The sequence below is a fragment of the Heliangelus exortis genome, chromosome 6 (genome assembly GCF_036169615.1).
Source record: "Heliangelus exortis chromosome 6, bHelExo1.hap1, whole genome shotgun sequence".
Taxonomy (NCBI): Eukaryota; Metazoa; Chordata; class Aves; order Apodiformes; family Trochilidae; genus Heliangelus; species Heliangelus exortis.
Genome location: NC_092427.1, coordinates 6,020,806 through 6,041,587, shown reverse-complemented (window position 1 = coordinate 6,041,587; position 20,782 = coordinate 6,020,806). Strand labels below are relative to the sequence as shown.

The window sequence follows — 20,782 nt, the reverse complement described above, 5'->3', positions numbered from 1 at the left end:
AGAATTTCCCCAGGTTTTCACAAATTAAATCTGGAGACTGAAAGTCTTTGGGCAGTCCAAGACTGGAGAAACAGAGATATGTTTATATTTTATTTAATGAGAAACAGCTCATTGTAACTAGGGGTATGAATATTGCCTTTGAGTGTACTGCACTCCATATTTATTTATGTATAACACACATGTAACAAAAGAATAACATCAGATGGTAGTTTGTCCAGCTAACAAGGAAATTCTGCTAAACATTAGGGAAGAGACCTTCAACTGTAGAAGCTAACAGAGCTGATAAAAGAATTAGCAGGGAAGCTGAATTAATGCCCTGGCACACTCCAGATAAATAACACATCATGCAGATTAAATGTGTGTGCATCCAGAACCCGGCTAAACTTCAGCTCAGAGCAAGTAATCACAGCCTTCCCTAACCCACATATCATCCTGTGCTTTCAGTGAGATAGAGCCTGCTTCCCTCCTTAATCTAATGTAATGTCTTTTCTCTACCTTTTGCTTTGTTTTGGAGAGGAGCCATTTTATTTGTGTTCACTTCTCTTTAATGAGGTGCTTAGGCACTAAATGCAGTTCATAAATACAGGATGATTTATTCCTGTGCTTTACTGGAAAAGAAGCTTAAACTTAGTTTCTAAAGAAAGCTTTCTCATTTTCAAGGATGCTTTGTAAAATAAGGGAAATGCATCCTGTAATAATATAAACAGGACAATTATAAGGCTAATTTTTTCCCCTGCATTATGAGATAACTGAGGCCGCATTTCTTAATTGTAGAAGGACTATTTTATGCTAAATTAACTTTATGTGAGTGATTAGAGGTGTCTGCCTGCTTAGGAATAGAGCCCTCTTAAGTGTTCTGTATTGCTGATTTTCACAGCACAGAAATCAGTGCATTGTCCTCCAGGTAATCATATGTGTAACCAGCCTACACATGGGGGCATGGGGCATTTCTGCTGACTTCAGAGGGATGTGGAACTTGGGAAATGGTCAATACACTTGATCTTAAAGGGTTACATTCCATTAATCATTTGCCTACTGCACTTGAAGTGGTTTACTCTGATTAGAAAAAAAAAAAAAAAAAATTAGCAGTGGCTGACACAGTTAATAACTTTTCCATTGAAGGAATGAAAGTAAAGTAGCTGGACATTATCAAGCAGTAGCTGCCTAACATTCATAAGAAGACTCAAACCCCTCAGAACTCTCTATTGTGTTTTTAAAACCCTCCTTTAAAGGTGATCATACAATGCTTCCTCCTTAGAGGAAACTTTTCCCTGATTAAAAGCTCCTCAACCTGCAAAAGCGTTGCCCAAGCAACTCTTTACCTAAAATAATTGTGAACCCCAGGAAAAGTTGAAAAGGGAAAACTTTTCTTAAAAGCATGTCTGGGCAAAGCATCTCAGTAGGACTTTCATCTCTTGTCTTATTAGTGTGTTACATGTGGAGAATATCAGCAGGTGTCGTGAGAGAAGGTTTTTGCAGATGCTTTTAGTGTATTGGTCAGGTCTAAAGATACCTTCTGTCACTACACAGTCATGGGGTAAAAATTCTTATTTTGCCAGTGATCAGTTGAGGTGAGGGGGGTAAGCAGTGGAGGCTCCATGTGGATGCTCGTGGTGAAGCCCTTACCTTCAGGCAGGGTTTAGGGAATCCAGGGTAGATTTTGCATCCTCCACAGGGTAAGAGGAGAAAGTTTTGCAACCCAGTGGTAGAAATCCCATCTGGGAGTCAAATCCTTGCATGCTTCCTGCCAGGAACTCAGGAGGCAAATGCTGGTTCTAGGGAAACCTCAGATGATCACATCTCCCAGAGAGTCAGCATTTACAATACAGATTTGATCCCCAGAGTTTTGAATATATGATCATCTCCTTGGTGGCTTTCCTCTGATTAGCAGCTATTCCCTGCATCTTTAGTATGACACTACTGCAGCAATCTTCCACTCATTCCACACTTATTAATTAGATCTTCAAATGTATAATTTTGGGGGCATGAATAAATTTGAAGATGTTAATGCAGAGCTGCTGCATTGCTTATGACCTTGCCAAATATACCAAAACCCATCTGCCTTTATAAATGACAGGATGACATTTTATCTTTTAAGTGTGTTCAGTTGATTGGTCTAATGAAAGATGTCCCTGCTCATGGCAGGGGGGTTGGAACCAGATGATCTTTAAGGTGCCTTCCAACCCAAACCATCCTGTGATTGATAGTATGATTGTGAAAAGACACTGCTGGTCTTAAAAACAAGCAAGCAAATGGAATCCACTGTTAAAAAGCAAATGTTCATCTTTGGAATTGTTTGAGAGTCCACGGTTTCTATTTGTTTTTTATTTGAAACACTGGAAAATATGAATGTATTTCCAGTATTGCATGGCAGAAGAATGAAGAATGTTTCTTTGAAGTGTGTGGACTTCTATAGTGGAGACTACTCTACCAAAAAAATAGTTTTCACCTATGATTTATATCTCTTTATTCATATAACTATTTCTCTGTTGATACACATACAAATACTCACATGTTGTTTATACCAGAATAAGTATCTTCCTAAAAACTTATTTTTTGTCCTTTCCAGTCCTCCTTAGTCATTCCTTGAGCCACTTTGAGTGGCTTGATTAGTGCCCATTTCCCCTGGGAATTTTCTCCACCTTGTCTTCTCTTTCCACCAGCTACCTCCAAGAGCTCTAACCCAGCTGACAGCCCTGTGAGTTATTCACACACCATTAATCTCTGAGTGCAGGAGAGGTTTCAGCAGTGAAACAATAATTTAGAACAGGGAGTTGCACACTGACTAAAGCGAAACATGGTGCTAAAAACTTGAAATCTGGCTGCATGTAGTAAATCTACACTAATATTTCTCTCAGGTACTTTTGATTAGCAACTGCTCTAAACCCAGCTAGTTATGCTTTTGTTTCCATCTCATTGTGAGTCAGCAGGGATGGAGAGAATGAAAAAGCTGCTGGGTGTAGGCAAGGAGAGCTGTTGGGGGACAGTCTATTCTGCAGATGAAGTCCATTATTTTAAAAGAATCCACTGCCGAGTCATCCAAAGGAGCAGTCTCCTTGGTTACATGAAAAGCATCCTTCTTCTTGAGTTCTATTTATTGAGTTTTGTAAAGTGCCATTTCCACCAGGCTTCGGGCACACGGGTTTAAGGTGAGCACCTCAAACATCATTGCAGCTCTGGGTTTTGGTTTTTTTTTTGTTTGTTTCAGTTGAGAACAAACCAATTCCAGCCTTTAGAAGTAGTCTCAGTGCTTCAGTCCTAACGACCTCCTCACGCCTTCATCATGACTTTCACCAAACAATATTAATTTTCTGCTAAAGGGAGTCTTCTTCAGCATGGAGTTTGGGTGTATTGCCAACTATTTCAAAGCCAGGCTCCAATGGAGCCCTTTTATTGCTTGTTCAGGTGGGGTTCAGTGCTAAGGGGCTGTGCCTGACTTTGGGTGATATTTCAGTAGTGTGACACCAGTTGGAAACTATGCAAACAGCCCAGCTCATAGTTACTCTGTCAGTCTCATTAATGTGCTGGAGGGGTTTTGCTGTCACAGGACTGAAACCATGCAAATGCTTCTGGTAAGCTGTGCTGTCAAAGGAGGAGAGGGGAGATGTCTGTTTCTTTTAGGCAGGCTCTGCTCTTGGCCTTGTTAGAGAAGCCAAGTATTTGTGTTTGTGTAACTGGGCACTAGCTGAGAATCAGTAAATTCACCAACTGTAGTAAAAGGCATGAAAGCCTGAGCCCAAAGACAATATTAATCTTTTCTGGTACCCACTTCTTCTCCTGCTCTGGTTATGACACACTTTTCTGGCTCTGAGCTTCTGTAGAGATGAGTACAGAGGAGATCTCCATCTTTCTTCCCATAACTGGTGATATTATTGCAGTCCTTTGTATCTTTCAAGTCTCTTTAGATGGAATCAACTGTATTTCTTTTGTCATCTGCTCACATCAGCAATGTGTGTCTCTCTTCCCTTCTGTCATTTCACAGGGTGGCCAGTGTGGAGATGGATTGCAGGTCCGCAACCTCACGTGTGTAGTGCATGATGCATCTGTTTCTGCTCCAGCCAAAGCAGTAGAAAATGCTTTCTGTGCTGAGCTGCCATCAAAAGAGAGTGTGCTGCAGTTACCATGTTCTGTGCCTTGCCCAGGTAAAGTCTTTGGAAGGTCAGGGTGCATTTCTGCACTGAGATGAAGATGTTTCCATAGCTCTGATTGCTGCCCACCTGTTGTAGTAAGAATTTTTTACTTCAGCAGGTCAGGCAAATGCTCAGTCTGCTGTTGCTAGATCATCTGAAAAAGACTTACTTTGTTTTTGAGAAATAAGATTTCCCATTAAGCAGAAAATCTGATTGTTTCATACCACAGGGTGGCAAACTGGGGGTATTTCACTCTCGGAATTGTTGTGTGCTTAGCTTGTCCTTATCCTTTCAGGCTGTTTCATTTTGAAAGCCGGGTTTTATTCTTTCAACGTGCAGGTGACTGCCACCTGTCAGAGTGGTCAGAGTGGAGTTCCTGTGAGCTCACCTGCATCAATGGCAGGAGCTTCGAGACCACGGGGCGCCAGTCCCGATCCAGGGCTTTTCTCCCTCAGTCTCCTGAGAACCAGGAGAGCTGCTCCGGACAAGAGATGGAAACACGGCCTTGCTCAGGTAGCGTGGCTTCTTCCTGTTGAAGAGTTTCTTCTAGTCTTGTTGGAAAGTGAAGCCTAACTGGTTTTGGTGGTTTTTAGGAGGGAAGTGTTACGACTACATGTGGAAAAGCAGCCTCTGGAGGGACAATGTACGAACGGTGTGGTGCCAACGCTCCGATGGAATCAATGTCACAGGTATGGCCACAACTATTTTACTTCTTCTCTGTCAGTTGCTCAGAGGGAAGTTGGGACGTCCTTCCTCACTCCTCCAGAATTTCAGTTCTGTGTGGGAGAGATGGGAGCTCACAGGCTTGCTGTCAGGTCAGCACTGCACTTTTATTACGTGAGAGTTTTTGGAAGAGTTACCCCAGCTGTTGGGCTGGGCACAGGAGGAAATGAGTGGATGTACCCTGAAAGGGCTGCCTGGGCTGGCTTCCACACAACCTTCCTGTAGCTGTGGAAAACAGAAGAGAACATCACACGCCTGGTAGAGACCTCTTCTGTACCCTTCTGTACCTCTTCTTCTATTCAACACACAGGAATCTCAAATTGCTCAAACTGTGAGATTCCTGCTGTTGCTGTGACCTCCAAATTCTGCCAGTGCAGGATGAAAAGGAAAGTTTGTGGTCAGCACTTTGAAGCTCCACAAGAGCCTGGCAAAGGCAGCAGGGCTTGCACATCTGCAGGATCTCTCAGCGTGCACAGGAGAGAGTAGAATGAGGAGAGAGTAGAAACCAAAATGCAGTTGTTCCTCCCTAGTTCTATTTATAATGACTGGTTAAGATAATAAAAGTTTTATGTGCAAAGGTTGTCAAGTAGTTAAGGACTCATTAACATGTTTTATTCCTATGGAAACACAGACTTCCCCAAGTGAGGATGGGCAAAGGTGTTTTGTGGATTATGTCTTTTTATGTAGATAAGACATTAATGAGGACACAGAAGATCTGCATCTAATTCCCGATTCTGTCCCCAACTTCCTATGTGGCCTGTGGCAAATTGCTTAAATCTGTATATCTCTGTTCTCCATTAACAAGATGGGTATGATAATAATTCCCTGACTTGTTAAGGCAAATTAATTACTGCAATGCCTGCAGATATTATGCTAATGTGCTCAGTAGACTAGTATTTAACTATATAAAATAAGCAAGCAAGCTCTTCTTGCACTGCTGTGATCCAGGTCAAAAGCTTTTTTTCAGGCAGTGTCCTTGAAGGCACTCAGTGTTTTTTTTCCACAGGTGGGTGTTCCCTTGGGACGAAACCCACGGAGATCCGGCGCTGCAGCCCGGTGTGCACAAAACCCTTCTCCTTCTGCACACAGGTAACTTCTCACTGCAGAGTACCACTGGAGACATTAACACTGCCAAACCTACCCACTCAACCTCTGTACCTTAAATGCATTCCAATAACCTAAAAATAGTTCAGTGTGTCCATGGTACCACCTCGAGGAAGTTGTGGGAATTTCAGTCCGCAGGGAAACCGTAAAACTGCACCAGTGATCGTAGAATCCTAGAATGGAAGGGAGCTCTGGAGATCATCCAGTCCAGCCACCCTGCCAAACCGGGGCCATCTAGGGCAGGCCACACAGGAACTCATCCAGATAGAGTTTGAAAGTCTCTAAAGGAAACTCCACAACCTCTCTGGGCAGCCTCTCCCACAAATAGAGTATTTCTGTGGTGTTACAAGCTTGGTTTTGTTCTGTGGAGGGGATTGGGAAGCTCTTGGCTTGATTTTCATTGAAAGTTTTACTACTGTCCTGTAGAAAATGGAGTGCTTAACAATTCTATAGGAAAGGAGGTAAGAATTGTCCTCTCCTACTCCTCTATAGGGAAAGTGTAGCAGCATGGTCCCACCATCCCCTTCTCAAGCCTGCCTTCTCAAGGCTCCCACTGCCCTCTCAAGCAGGGACCTTTTTTGCTGAAATGTTGAGCATCTGCAGCACTTGCTGAATAGTGGAGTCACTGCCACTTCCTTGCCTCTGAACAAACACAAAGCCCAGAGATGGGAAGTTAGGGGTTGTAGGGTGGATGGTTGGACTCAGTGATCTTAGAGGTCTTTTCCAACCTTGATGATTCAATGATTCTATGAATGTCCCTTCCTGCAGTACCCAACTCCAGAGCCAGAGCTTCCCAAAATGTCTTATCCATGTCAGTGCTGTGATGGAGTATAAAACCCAGAACCCTTAAAGTAGCCAGGAACAGCTGGGGGTTTAGATATTTATATTTTGAAAATAGCCTCCACAGCTCTCAGCTTCAGCTGAGGAGTTACCACTGGAAAGTAGCTCACAGGAAACTGTGAAGGTGGTTGTGAGACTGCTCAGAGTCTACAGGTGTATAAAAGTGATGGATAAGCATGAATTTATTAGCTATGAAAACTCTTGAGACTTCACCTTTTGTCCAAGAAAAGCTCAAGATCATGTCTGTCTACAAGTGGGGGATGTTGTGGCCCCAAAACTGACATCTGAGTTTAATTCTTATCACAGAGACTGTAAATTGATTGCCTATTTGGATTACAATGGAGAGACCCTCAGACAGGCATTGTAATTATAATTAGTTAAGAAAAGAAAAAAAAATGCTGTTTTAAAGTAGAAATCTGTTTAAAGTTTAAAGAAAGAAAATGGAATATCTATTTACTGAATCACAGACTTCTAAGAAAAAACCTTGAAGAAATTTTGGCCATAAGAGAGAAATCTTGATTTTAGAGAGCCCTGGGAAACACTGGAATGGAAATAGGTGGGGAAGGTTGGGGTCTGTAGTGGGATTATTTCTTGTCCATCTATTCTAATGCCCAGCAGAATCAGTGGAAAAATTGTTATTGAGGAGTTTGGATCAAGCCCCAGATGCCTCTTACAAAGCCCTTTAGGAGGAAAATGTGCTGTGTTGGGTTTCTCTGTAATTAATGAGTCTCAGCCAATTCCCTTATTATATTTTCGCTGTTGGAACTGGAATTGGTTTGCAGGCACTGGTTCCTGGCTTGTTTGGTGGTGAAGTGTCATGTATGGCATGTGCCTGCAAGTTTCTTCCTAGTTTGCCTGCAGTTTGAAAGAGAATGCAATTGAATGCTTTTTAATGCTGAATTCCCTTTTATTTACCTAGAGAGGAGTCTGCGGTTGTGAGCGAGGATATACAGAAATAATGAGCTCAGATGGTTTCCTGGATTACTGCATGAAGGTACCAGGTTTGGAAGATAAGAAAGCTGATGTTAAGACCATTGCTGGAAAAAATAAACCTGTCAACTCAAAAATGCACGACATTTTCAAAGGATGGTCTATTCAACCTTTTAATCCAGGTGAAAAACTTAAATATGAATGGAATAAATTGTCTTTACAACTTTTGTGTAGGAAAAAAGATACAAGCTTTGTAGATCATAGCATCAGAGATAGTGTCTGGAAGCTGCAGAGCAGCCTCCCTGTTTCTGACTTCCACACCATCTTTCATTCCTTTGTGTCTGTACAGAGTAATCAGAATCTCTTCTGTTGAGAGATAGCAAAGATTTGCAAAATTATACTCATATATGATTTAGGGGGATGCCTAGAACTATTATCTGATTATGTTTCTTGAAGTAATATGTTTGGACCAGGAAAGATATTGATCACCAGCACTTCAGAAGATTCAGAGTAGAAAGTGCTTAAGATTTCATTAAAGACCACATTGGTTGTTTCTTGTTATGTTTCCAAAATAAATGAAAAACGTGGGGTAGAAAGTGTAGGTAGAGCTTAGAGTTTTAACTGGTAATGAGAAAATTGACTTCCACACCATAAAATGCTTCCCAGTTGGCACTGTGCACTGGGTGTGCCCAGACTGGTCCACAGGAGTGGTGCCTGTAGCTGTAATAGCTGATTACCACATTGACTGTTATTTTGCAAGATTAATTTGGTCAAAATAAACTTCTAAAATGCAAAGAGGACTTTAAAGTGGGAGAGGGAGGTGTCAGGCAAGTCAGAGTTTACTGAAATGCATTGATTCTCTGTGTTTTCAAAAATACTTCAGGTCTTCTCCCTCTCCTGTTACCTGACATTGCATTTGTTTCCTATTATTATTAGTTTGTAATGAACCTGAGTCTTCAGAAAACAGGCAACAAAAGGTTCTGTGGCAGGATTCGGGGAGCTGTAATTCTGTCTGACATATGTGATCCCACTTTGAATGTTACATTTACATATTTGATTTGCATGCAGTAGTTAACCTTTTTATTGACAGTCTCCCAGCTAATAGAGCTCAGTCCCAAGCCTTTTAAAGTTGGCTGTTTTTTGGTCAAACCCAGCATTCAGAATCCTGAGGCCCAGGTTTGGGGTTAATTGCCTTTTTTTCAGCACTCCTGGCCCTCTGTGGGCTGCCTTAGTTAGGTGTCATCTCTTCAGCTGGTACTTTTGTGAGGTTGGAAAAAGGGAGTGAGTTGTAGGTGGAGGCTGCAGTCGCCTCTAAGTCTGTTCAAAACTGCAGCCCTGACAGCTTCTGGGGCAGCAGCTGAGAGCCAGTTCATCCCCAGGGACAGGGAGACAGAAACAGGGACTAGGGAGCATGGTGCTATTTCATTTTAGGGCAGAAATGTTACAGAAACAATACATGGAAAGGAGTAAACATGTTCCATGTGTGCCAGTTGATCACCAACCCCACAACATCCTGCAGATAGCTCTCCAGGCTGTACGTGCCCTTCAGACCACAGTTTAAGGCTGCTGCTCTTCAAATCACTCCCTTTTGTCTAATTTCTTGACAAAATATGTAATTACTCCCCTTAAACATGCTGTCAGGCTTGCTAGTCTGAGGGCTTGCAGTAATTACTGCTAGCTGAGCCAGGAAACCACTGTTACCTCCCAGTTACACTCCTGATATCAGGCTTCTGGTGAATTCTGGACAGCACTTATCACCCTTCAGTCCCATACTCCTTGACAGTTGTGTACGTGTAAGAACCTGTATCTCTCAGTAAAAGCACACGTGCCTTTCTCCAGTTAATTTCTGATGTCTCTTCCTGGTTGCAGTTTGGAACACAGCTTTTATTGTGATTTAATGAGGCTGATATTTTTGTTCTTTTTAAATGCTCTGCAGGAGTGCACAGAACCGATTTTGAGGCAGGCTGTGTTTTTCCTTTCTTTACCAGACTCTGGGGGGCCAGAGGTCAGGTACAGAAACTTTTTCCAAGTGGAGAGGCAATTTAAATAGTGTTGTGTAAACTGCAGGATGACATGGTCTGCTGCCTTTGTGTTGAGGATGGAGAGCACAGCTGCCTTCCTAGCAGGCATTCCTTTTTGTGGCTGCGACAGTCCCTTTGCAGGACTACTAAATGTTTCTTGCCCATCTCCAGCTGAGAGGCCAATAAATTTCATACTCAGACTTTGGCAAAAAAACCCCACAAGCTCCAAAGAAGAATCCAGACCTGAAAAATGGAGCTCTTCTAACATGAGAATTTCAAGGAAAAAAATCTGTGAGAGATACTCAGCCTTTCCACAAATCCTGCAAGAAAAGAAACAAAACAACAAAGACAAACAGAAAGAATGGGATCTCATAAATATGTTTCCCTTTGAAAAAATTCATCGTTCAAACATAAAATGTAAAACAGGCTCAGTGATTGTCCTGGGAAGTAACTCCCCACTTGTGTGACTGAAATGGGCTCTGCCAAACCCTGTCCCTGGGCATGGTGCAGGTTTGTGTTCCTGCCTCCAGTATCCATCACCAGCTCTGTTGATGAGAATCAGCTCATGGAAAAATACCCTCACTTCTCCCCACAGTGAGAGGTGTGCAGCCAGAATGGAGCAAAAAAGCAGAAATGATGATCTCTAAAAAAATATTATTGTTATTAATGCAAAGCTTGGAATTAAAGACCTGGCCAAATAAGGTGTTTTGAGACTTTTTATCAGAAGGAAATGTTTCAGCATGTTCAAGTGCATGTGTGCATGAGGGGTTCCTGCCAGGGCACAGGGTGAGTTCTGCTGTCATTGCCACTCCTGCAGCCCTATCAGGAGCCTCACCTTGTCCTACAGCCTGTTCTGTCTCCTGCTTGTGGCCCTACCAGAAAGCTCTTGCCCAACTTTATCCCTCGTACTAGGATAAAGCATTTTCTTGTTTTTATTCTAAGCTTCATTTATTCCCATTTGTTGCCCAGGCGTTTTTCAGCTCTAAGTAGCTTGTCCACTTGTGCTTGCTGCTGTTTACCCCAGTTGACCCCCAAGTATTTACAGAGAACAATCCCATCCCTTCTCAGCCCTCTTTTAAGTATGTCAGGTGTTACCCACCTTCCTAGCTGGGTCAGCTCAACATTGAGCAGCCTTTGATGGAGCAAGCACAGGGGCTGCTGAGCAATTGTACTGCAAGCATCTCCTGCCCCTGCTCCTTTCCAGGGCCAAGCAGGGGCCAGATTGTGTCACCCATAGTGAGCTGCAGGTGCTGAGCCAGGGCAGGGGTTGAGTGAAGATGAAGAGTTCATTTTCAGTTTTCATTGAGGAAAATCTACACTCCTTACCAAAGTCTAGATTTTATCTTTAAAAGTACTGATTTTTATAGGAATACTTTTTTTTTTGGTCAAAAAAAAAAAAAAAGTGAATTTTATAGATTATTCCCTGCCGGTCCTGGCTGTGTTTCCCATCAATGATGCTACTGATTTTGCTTGTGTCTTTTCTTTTCTTTTCTTTTCTTTTCTTTTCTTTTCTTTTCTTTTCTTTTCTTTTCTTTTCTTTTCTTTTCTTTTCTTTTCTTTTCTTTTCTTTTCTTTTCTTTTTTAACCTCTTAACCTCTTATTTTTATTCTCTCCTCTTTTTCCCTCTGTCCTTTTTCCTCATCTTCCAACAGATGGGAAACTGAAGATGTGGGTATATGGAGCATCGGCTGGTGGGTTCCTCATCATAGTTTGCCTGATTTTTACATCCTACCTGATGTGGTGAGTATAGCATGTATTTTGTCCTTGAATAGAAGGTAGTTTGCTTTTATTTAAACAATGCAACATATATCATAATGCTGTGTTGCAGAGATTTAATCCTCAAGGCTTTTGGGAAGGATGAAGTTTGGTTTACTTAACTGCCTTCATTTGGCCTCTACCTTGAAGTCATTTTAAACTCTCCAAATTGTAAATTCTACCTGGGATAATCATGAAGAAGTGTTGTGGTCATGGAGGGAAAGAATTATTTTATTATCAATAGGCCCTTATATTTATTCAGACCTCTGCTGGGATTAGAAAGGGCTTTTTATTGTGTTCTTTTTCTTTAAAAAAAAAAAAAAAAAGGAAACCTGAAACAAGGCAAGGAGGCTGGCTGGCTGGAGGAGCTGGCTTCTGCTCAAGGAAGGACTAAATAGAATAGAGGCATTCAGTTGGAAAATTATGTTTGTCGTGGGAATACAGTAGAGATCTATGAAATCCTGAATGGAGTAGAAAAGGACACTAGGGAATTTTTATTTCCCACAATATAAGAAGTAGGAGGCATCTGATGAAATGATCATTTAAAATAAACAAAAGATTTTCTTTTTCACACAATGCATTATTACCTTGTGAGCTTACTGCTGCCGAGGACTCTGCATGCCAGGAAGATAAATGGATTCAAAGATGGGATAACAGTTCACAGGAGATGGGGTCTCTTGGTGTTAATTGTGGATTTCTGGCTGTATGTTCCAGCTCAGAAAATCCCTAAATAGGTTTTTCCAGTGAATACATCAGGTGGAAACAGACCCTGTGCCTAAAGCTGCTGTTACCAGCAGCTATTAGCAATAGGGTACCAGGTGTACTTAAGCCCTGGTCTGCACCAGTAAGGCACTGGTGATGGGCTTCACTGGCAGGGAGATGTCTGCCCTCCTCCAGAGCAGCCCTGGCTGCGGTGGTGGGGATGGTTGTTGTGTTCTCTGGTTGGAAAAGTGATGCCATTGATGTGTCCTTGAGGACTGGAAGGGAGCGGTGTCCCTGTGTCCTGCACTGCCCACAGCTGCCCCTGAGGACCAGGGAGGTGACTGAGGATTTACAAACAGTAATGGTGCAGTTTCCCCAAGCCCTGTCAGAGGAGGGCAGGCAACCAGAGAGTCACAGCCTTGGCCTGACAGCATCATTGTTCCTTTTCAGCCAAAATCACTTTATTTCCTTGTAGTCTTTCTCTTGGTCCCTCTCTTCAATCAAAACAACAGCATTTGGATGCTGCCTAGGAGTTGGAGCTTCCTTATTTTCCAAGTGCTGTAGCTGAGATTTCTCTGTGGCTTGACATTGGAGCATACAGAGGATTTTTTAAGTAGCTGCATAGTTCTCCATCACTCCAAGGCTGGCAAGGAAGTGTATTTCTCAATAATAATTATTGTTGTTTCAATATTGTGTCAAAGTGAAAAATGAGAACATCCCACATCCGAGACGGTTCATGTTTCAATTTTTCTGCAAGGTGTTCCTTGTTTTGTCATCATTGGGAAGACATGGGAGACAAATACACTTTATTTCCTCTCCAGATGAAAAGCAGAGTTGGCTGCCCCCGTGTCCCTACCACACAGGGAGCAGCACCAGAGCAGGGCCAGGTGGTTTATTTTGGAAGTAGTCACTGTACTCCAGAATCAAGTGAGATAGCCCGTGTGGAAAGTTGATTTTTCTCTTGAAGTTTGGGTTTTGATGATGTTTCTGAGCTCTGTATACTTATAATTTTTTCCTCCTGCAATCTTTTTCTTGCAGCAAAAAAACCAAGCAGCATCAAAGCACACCTCCACAGCAGAAGCCTCTGACCTTAGCCTATGATGGAGACATTGATATGTAACATAAAAAAGAAATCCAAATGTAGACATCAACTGCCTTAACTGCTTTCTTTTTTGGAACTCTTCGACTTCTCAGTTTTTTGAGGAATCTCCTGATGTGTAATATACTGGGCAGAACAGAAGTATTGCGAGCTTAAAAATTTGCCACCACTTTATTGAAAGAAAATGGAATTAAAGACTTGGATCTTGTGAAACTTTTCTGAGGAGACCAGAAAATACACCTCTTCCTGTTGAGCAATGGGAATTTACAAAAAAAAATAAAGAGAATCTACAGACGTCAAAAGGAATTAGCAAAAACAACAACAACAAAAAAGGCATGACGATCCTGAGGAAAATGTGACATTTACTGTAAATGACAAGTTTGACACAGCATCATTATGCACTATATTAGTGCAGGGTTCTTTATTCCTCACATATTTCAACAATGAGTTTTCTAGTGCTTACATTTCGTTCAAAGACTTCAAAACCAGATCATGTATTTTGAGAAGCGCAAGGAAGAATGAGTTGAAGTGTCTGAAGTTACCAGGCTTTTTAAAGCTTCTTCCTTCTTATCCTGTTTTCTAGTCTGGGATATGATTTTGCTTCATTTCCACCTACAGGACAGAATAAGGATTGTTATGAAAAGCATAGGTGGTTTCTTAACCAATAATATTTTTAAAACAGTTGAGTAGATAGGTGTTTTGATGAATGGCTGGAAGATTTGATTGTTTAAAAAAGTATTTTAAATTAAATTAAACCATGTAGATACATTATGGCCAGTTTAAATTGTTACTCAGTTTAATTAATACAAACTCTGCTTTTGTATTTAAATTTTCTTATCTGAAATATTTATAAATTCTTATTTTGAATTTAATTACCTGACCTCATTTAATATACATCAAACACAAATGCAGTTTGTAGAAGGTCTTGGTTTTTAAAATGTTCTGAAGCCACTGAGATGTTAACAGTTGTAAACATCTGGGAACATTTGAAGAGGGTAAGTGTTTATAATAGTGTGTGTTGCAAGTGGGAAAGTGCCATCTTGTGGTATTGACTTGTATTTATAAGCAAATAAAATTCTAGAGAGAGTGAGAAAATTGCCTCTGGTATGTTGAATTAAATGTGTGTAAACAGTATTTGTTATTAGGTTTTTTACTGTGTCTGAGATTGGCCTTGAATTTCAAGCAATCTTGGCATATTTTGTGCTGCAGTGATTAGTGAAAGAAGTATTGTAGACAAGTACAAAATGAGAGAAAAAATGCAGATTTGGAGAATGCTTGGTCTTAATTTTAGCTCAGTGCTGCTGCTTATTCCAATAATTAGGAAAAACAGGAAAAAACCAGAATTTTTACCAGCCTAGCACCTGTCCGCTCCTTCTCAGTCCATGGTTACTTCAGAGCAATTCATCCCATGAGAAGGGTAGAACCAGGGCAGAAGTCAATGCTCATCTTGCTGTTTTGCTATTCAGAGCTTTGTAAAGTGATCTGAATATTATGGTTTCATTGAAAAAATGATGGAGTTGTAGATAGGTTTCCTTCCCCAGGTCAGGATCCCACCCATCCAGGGTTTCTCTGGCAGCATCAGATCAAGGTGGAATTGTGTCCTCAAAGTAAGGTCAGGGATCCATGTTCCTCTTCCTGCATTAAAAAACAAAACAAAAAGAGGATGGTGGAATTATCTCAGTTATTTCTGGCCCTGAAGATGTTCTGCTGGCCCTACTTTCTACCTTAGAGATATAAACATGGTATAAAAAAATGGATCTGCTGCTCCTCAGTAACACTGGGGGCCTTAAGTCTTTTTGAAAAGTGCCCTGTACCAAACCTTTGAGTAACATGTATAGGATTAGAGCTACAAGGGAAATAATGAACTGGTGCTACTAAGAATACTGCCAGGTCCTAATTTATTATTTCTCTGAGATACAATGTGAGTAGAATGGTACTCTCTGAGTAATGAAGGAATAAACTCAGTTAAGGATGCTATTCGAAAAGCCATTGGAAAGTTGGTGTAATAATCACAAAAAACTACAACGTGTGCTCATTGCCCTCAACACTGGGGTAATTCCCAGTCCAAACCATGATGTCCAGAGCAGGAGATGGTGGGAGGTGAGGAGCTTCACGTGCAGCAGAGCACAATGTGATGGATCTGAGGTTTTGCTTCAGTTTGGTGGCCTCCCCACAGCCTATGTACTTACTCCATATATTTGGCTCCATGGCCAAACCTCCTCAGGGTCTCCAAAGGGACCATCTGTGGATGATGTTGGGGCTGGGTGCTGCCTGTGGAGCTGTGGGCTGTGTGGGGCCAAGGGACAACATCTGCTGCAGATGTGTCACCACCCACTAATGCCCTGCAGGGAATGGGTGCAGCTATTCAGCTTGGTAAAATGAAATGCAACCAAGTGGAAAAAAAACTTTGGACATCAGTCTCGTGTCCCCCCTCCTCATATGGCTGGGGCCACGCAGGGATTCAAATGTCATGGTGTAATTGTGGGTGTTAGATAATTTGGTATTGAATTTTGGTATTGAATTTTGTTGCATAATGCAACAAAAGGAACCAGATGTGTTATTGCTGTTTGTCAGAGCCTGGGTGTTCTGCTGGGAGGGATGCCCAGCACCCCATGGGAGCACTGGAGCAGGTTCCTGCCTTTTGGAGTCCAAAGTGAGCCATGACATAGAAAGATGAATTCTCCCAATTTTGCCTCTTTGCAGTTTCTAACCTTTGTGCTAAAGAAGCTGGGGTTGGCTCCTGCTGAAGACAGGTGATGGACCTTTGTCCCATTCAGGAAGATAATTCCCATACCTCCAGCTGGGGCATCCCAGTCAGACACCTATGAGATGGTGAGTGAAAGCATCTGTGGGTGAAGAGTTTGCAAACTGCTCTGGCCCTCTGTCTATTGGTGGTTAATAACCAGATGATGAAAGAGTGCATCTTGTCATCTCTTGTTTTCAACTCTATAGATTTCTGTGGCCACTGCTGGGTGTTTCCTACTTCTGGTTTTTTTTGAGAGCTGTCTTCTGTGCCATTTTCTCTCCTCCTTTCAGACTCTCTAAAATGCAACAGTAAACCAAAACAGCAGCAACTGAAGCAAGACAGCACAGAAAACAAAGTGTCAGGAAGTAATGAAGTGCTGCACACCTGCAGTCATTTTGATTATGATGGTTGGGTGGTTATTTGTGTGGACAGGTACCGTGTCCATGTGTCTCATTGTACCCAGACACTGCCAACATCTGGGCTGTTCTATGAGGTTTTTAGTATCAAATGACATTTTTCCTGCAGTAGTATCTTGAAGTCTTGGGGAGCATTCATGTTAGGAGGACTGGGTCCCAGCTGGACTCCTCTTCCTTCCAGGAACCACACCAGAAGTGTCACTCAAGAAAGAAGATTGCTCCTTGCTCTGGAAGCAGAGTAGTGTAAAAATTCTTACAAGACAACATAGCTAAAGACTTGTAAATTAGCTTGGGCTTGTATCATTCACAGCCAGTTGCATCAGGAAATGAAGATAATGTTACCTTAGGGAATAAAAAAAAGTCAGCTGAGCACTTCCAGTTTGGATTACTCCTGCTAAGTATGAAGTTATCATTAGACATCAGGTCATTTGCTGCTAATGTGGCATAGCTGGCTTCTTGAAAGACTTCAAATATGTAACTTAATTCACATTCACAAATAGAAAGAGAAATGCTGTTTAAATATAATCTTGGGGCTTGTTTTCATCTGGCATATACTAATGTGGGGAAAGAAATTACCTAATTCATTTTGAAAGGTGGATCAGGATACCTGATGTATTAACATACCTCAGGACAGATTATGGGTCTGTCTGGTTTAAAATGTAATTTAAATGAATTAAGTTCCACATCTTCCAGCTTGCCATACGCCTGTCCTGGACAGGAGCTTGATTTATGTTATCTTTATGAAGATATATCTGTGTGCATCCCCTTCTGTGCCATCAGGATGCATCTGTTACTTGGTTCCTGGCACTGTGACCTGACAGGTGACTGTTACTGTCACTTAAACTGCTGACACAACTCCTGCTGCTGGTTGTGCCCGTGGAGCTGTCGTGCTGTGACTCCATCCCACTCGGGATGCCTAGCACGGTCCCTGCCTCCTCTGCCTGTCAGGCCTGGAAGATGAAGGAAATCTCCTGTGATTCCTCTAAGTTGTACAGCCTGGGAGGTTGCCCTGAAGATGTCTGCCTGATCCCTGGGGATGACTCAGGTTAGAAACATGAGTGTAAAAAAAAAAAAAAAAAAAAAAAGGAATCCACTTGCACCATTCAGTAAGTGGAATTATGCAATTATGCACAGTGATTTCTTGTTCCTACCTGGTAGAGAGAAACGATGGAGAGCCTGACTGAGAATCTGCCTGACTGTGAATCTGCCTGACCTCCCTGTCCCTTGAAATGTTTATCCATACTTTGTGATTGGGTTACATTAACATTTGGGAAGAAAAGACTAGATTTGGATGAATAGTTAGGATGGGAATCATGGCTATGGGGTGCTTGCTGTGTGAATTTTTAATTTATGTCCTTCTATCCAGTCTAACAGAGTTTATTCTTGTTTTTCAGTGTAGAAGCATGGTAAAATGGTCACGTATGAAATGTCTGAGAAAAAGAATCCAGAAACCCCCCATTTGCACTCATTGGTAATTATGCTCATTTAGTTTGATTACATGCTTTGTTACAGAAGTGTAGAGAAATGGACTCTAGGCAGATTCCTGGGTTAAAGCAATTTATGGGATTTACCCTCTCTGTGAAGAGATGTTTTGATGGAATGCAAAATCAGATTCAATTTCATCTGATAAGGAATAACATTAATTTTCTCATCTGCTTTATTAAAGTTCACCTGCAGGCTATGAGTATTGTGGTAGTTACATGCCAATATCACATTTGGAAAAAAACTCATAATAACAGTGAAGAATCTTTCAATGGTACATGGAAGAAGTGGAGCATCAAGCATTAATTTTGCAGATGAGGAAGACGACGTTTGTAATTTTTGAAATTTTTTTTTTTTTTTCAATCTGGCTCCTACTCCAGGTGAGCAGGCTTTGAGTAGCTTTTCTGCAGAAGTGTCTGAGTGTATGCAACCCAGAAATGGTGTTTCCAGGCTGTTGCCTGCAGCAGGGTTAGGCCAAGGAACAATGTGATGTTTCCTCTCTCTGTTGCACCTTGGCCTTTGGTCACTGTGTTCTGAAACTGGGGTTAGCAGGAATGAATGAGCAAGTAGTATCACTCCAACACTATTGTAGCATCAGGAAAAATCATTTTTTTGAGGAATGGTTCTGATCCAAAGACAGTAAATTATGCTTATTGTCTTTGCTTAGAGATGATCAGATAATTTGTAGATTATCATCTGTGTTTCCCTAGAGTTTTCCACCTTCAATGCCCTTTGCAAAGATGAATTCATCAGTCTTGACACACCTCTTGTGGCACATTAAGTGACTGAACTACACAGTCTGATGCTGCCTTTTATGTTGGAAGAGACTGCCCAGGGCAATGGTGGGGTCACTGTCCCTGGAGGTGTTTAAATGCTGTGTAGATGTGGTGCTGAGTGGTGGGCTTGGCAGTGCTGGGTTAACAGATGGGCTTGATGAGCTTAAAAGTCTTCTCCAACCAAAATAATTCTGATTGCTGGTCACTTTAATTCTGTGATAGAAGTATAGAAGGACATCCCATCAACTGGTGACTTAGACCAGAAAAGGATGCCAGCATACCATGAGAAATGTGATCTGGGGCTGCTCTTCTGCTGCTTTTTGAATCAAGCATCTTGGCTTGTGTGTGTTGGGTAAACCAAGTGTATGCAATTTTATTCAGATGGAATAGTTGGGGTCTACCTGAGGATGGGAATCCAGGATTGCTTCAGTGATGGGATGCAAGAGATTTAAATATTCCCTATTGTCCTTCATTCTTGAAGAAAAAAATGCAGAAAGTCCACAGTGATGGTTGTTGACTTCAGTGCTTTCCCTGTTTGTAGTGGATGGTTTAAGTCTTTTCTCTGATGAAAGCCTTGTCCTCGGGTAAGTGATCCAAAACAGGACTTAGGAGAAGAGATTTCTCTATGACACTGTTGTTTTTTCCTTCTACCATACCCCTTGTAGAACTTGTGGAGGCTGTGGCCTGACTGCAGCACCAGTGACTGCTTGTGGTTCAGCTGCTCCAGGTGAAGTAAGAAAAACATTCACTGAAACCCCAAGAGTGTGTCTGAGCTGTCTGTCCTGGTGACAGACAACACTGGGAACTGCCAGCAAAAGTCACAGCAGAAACAGGTCATGCCAGAGCAACTGAGAAATCTGTTGTTCCCTCTAAGGGCACCACACCACTTTTTTAACCAGGCAAAACACTTCATCTTCCAGTGTCTGACTGTCCTGGAGTGGGGAAAATGGGGTTTTATATCTCTTGGCTGGTTTCTGTTGGAATGGTGTCTGCACAAGGGGCTTGGGAGCACCAGAGATACAGAGCTACCAGGGGTCTGCCCCATAACCAACTCTTGCACCCTGTGGTGGCAGCAGTGGCATCTGGGCAGGTTTCTCATTGCTGGCAACCATCACAAGATTCCTACTTCTCCAGTAGAGAAACTAATCATGTACCAGCAGAACTAGCAGTACCAGCAGAAAGTGATCATGTCATATACTGGATGCAATATGGGGACTGTTAAAGGCTGAACTGAGATGAGAAGCTGTAATGCAGATGTGGCATCTCACAGTTACTGCAAAATGGCAACTGGAAACATTTACTGCTTTATTTGCTTCATGCCAAGTGAGACTTCACCCGATTTGTCATTAAAACCACTGTGGAAAGAGAGCATATTTACATGAACAGCTCTCCAGGAATTCTGTGGGTTTTAGAGGAGTAGGAGCTGCCACGATTTCCCAGTCCCACTAAGCTTTGCCCACAAAAATCAGTGCTGGTGAGCCCATGGAGATGAGGGCAGATTTGAAGGAAAGGAATCAAATGTGCTCATCCCACTCAATAGGCTGAAGAAAGGCTGAAAGGATCAAACTCCTGTTCCTTTATCAGTCCTATACATGCCACATGAATCAGCTGTGACCAAAAAAAAAACTCTAAACCAACAAAACCCCTCAATCTTCAGCTTTATGAAGTTGTGCAGTATTTTTTATGTACTGGCAGGACACAGTTTAGAAAAGAAGAGCTGCTGAGTCTGCTGGTTCCCCTCTGCAGTCCCCACTGCACACAGTTATGATTTCCCTTTCACAGAAGTCATAAGACTGTCTGGATTTACAGCCCTGCTCACAAGTCATGAGGCATGGGGCTCCCAAATAATGAAAAATTTGAGGTGGTGTTTTTTGTTGGGCTTTTTTTCCATATAATGCCAGTGCTTTTACCCTTCATCATCTTAGGTCCACCAGTGTGACAGCCAGGAAGTCACAACTCTCAGTACCAGAGAGCTGTCTGTCTCACCTAATCACACAAGCCTGGGAAGTGGATGTTGAAATACCCTGAAATTTGAACTGAAATGAGGAGTGTTGCAGC

General features: G+C 42.0%; 1 protein-coding gene across 1 annotated transcript in view; it reads left to right on the top strand.

Annotated features, from left to right (window-relative positions):
• THSD7B (thrombospondin type 1 domain containing 7B) overlaps positions 1–13,797 on the top strand; it is a 313,731-nt gene extending 299,934 nt beyond the window's left edge. Inside the window, exons 23-29 of the mRNA XM_071746457.1 lie at positions 3,983–4,142; positions 4,470–4,643; positions 4,724–4,819; positions 5,860–5,942; positions 7,717–7,909; positions 11,401–11,488; positions 13,244–13,797. Coding sequence (XP_071602558.1) covers positions 3,983–4,142; positions 4,470–4,643; positions 4,724–4,819; positions 5,860–5,942; positions 7,717–7,909; positions 11,401–11,488; positions 13,244–13,325 — 876 coding nt within the window. The 3' untranslated portion in view covers positions 13,326–13,797. The remainder of the gene's footprint in view (positions 1–3,982; positions 4,143–4,469; positions 4,644–4,723; positions 4,820–5,859; positions 5,943–7,716; positions 7,910–11,400; positions 11,489–13,243) is intronic.
• Positions 13,798–20,782: the final 6,985 nt, after the last annotated feature.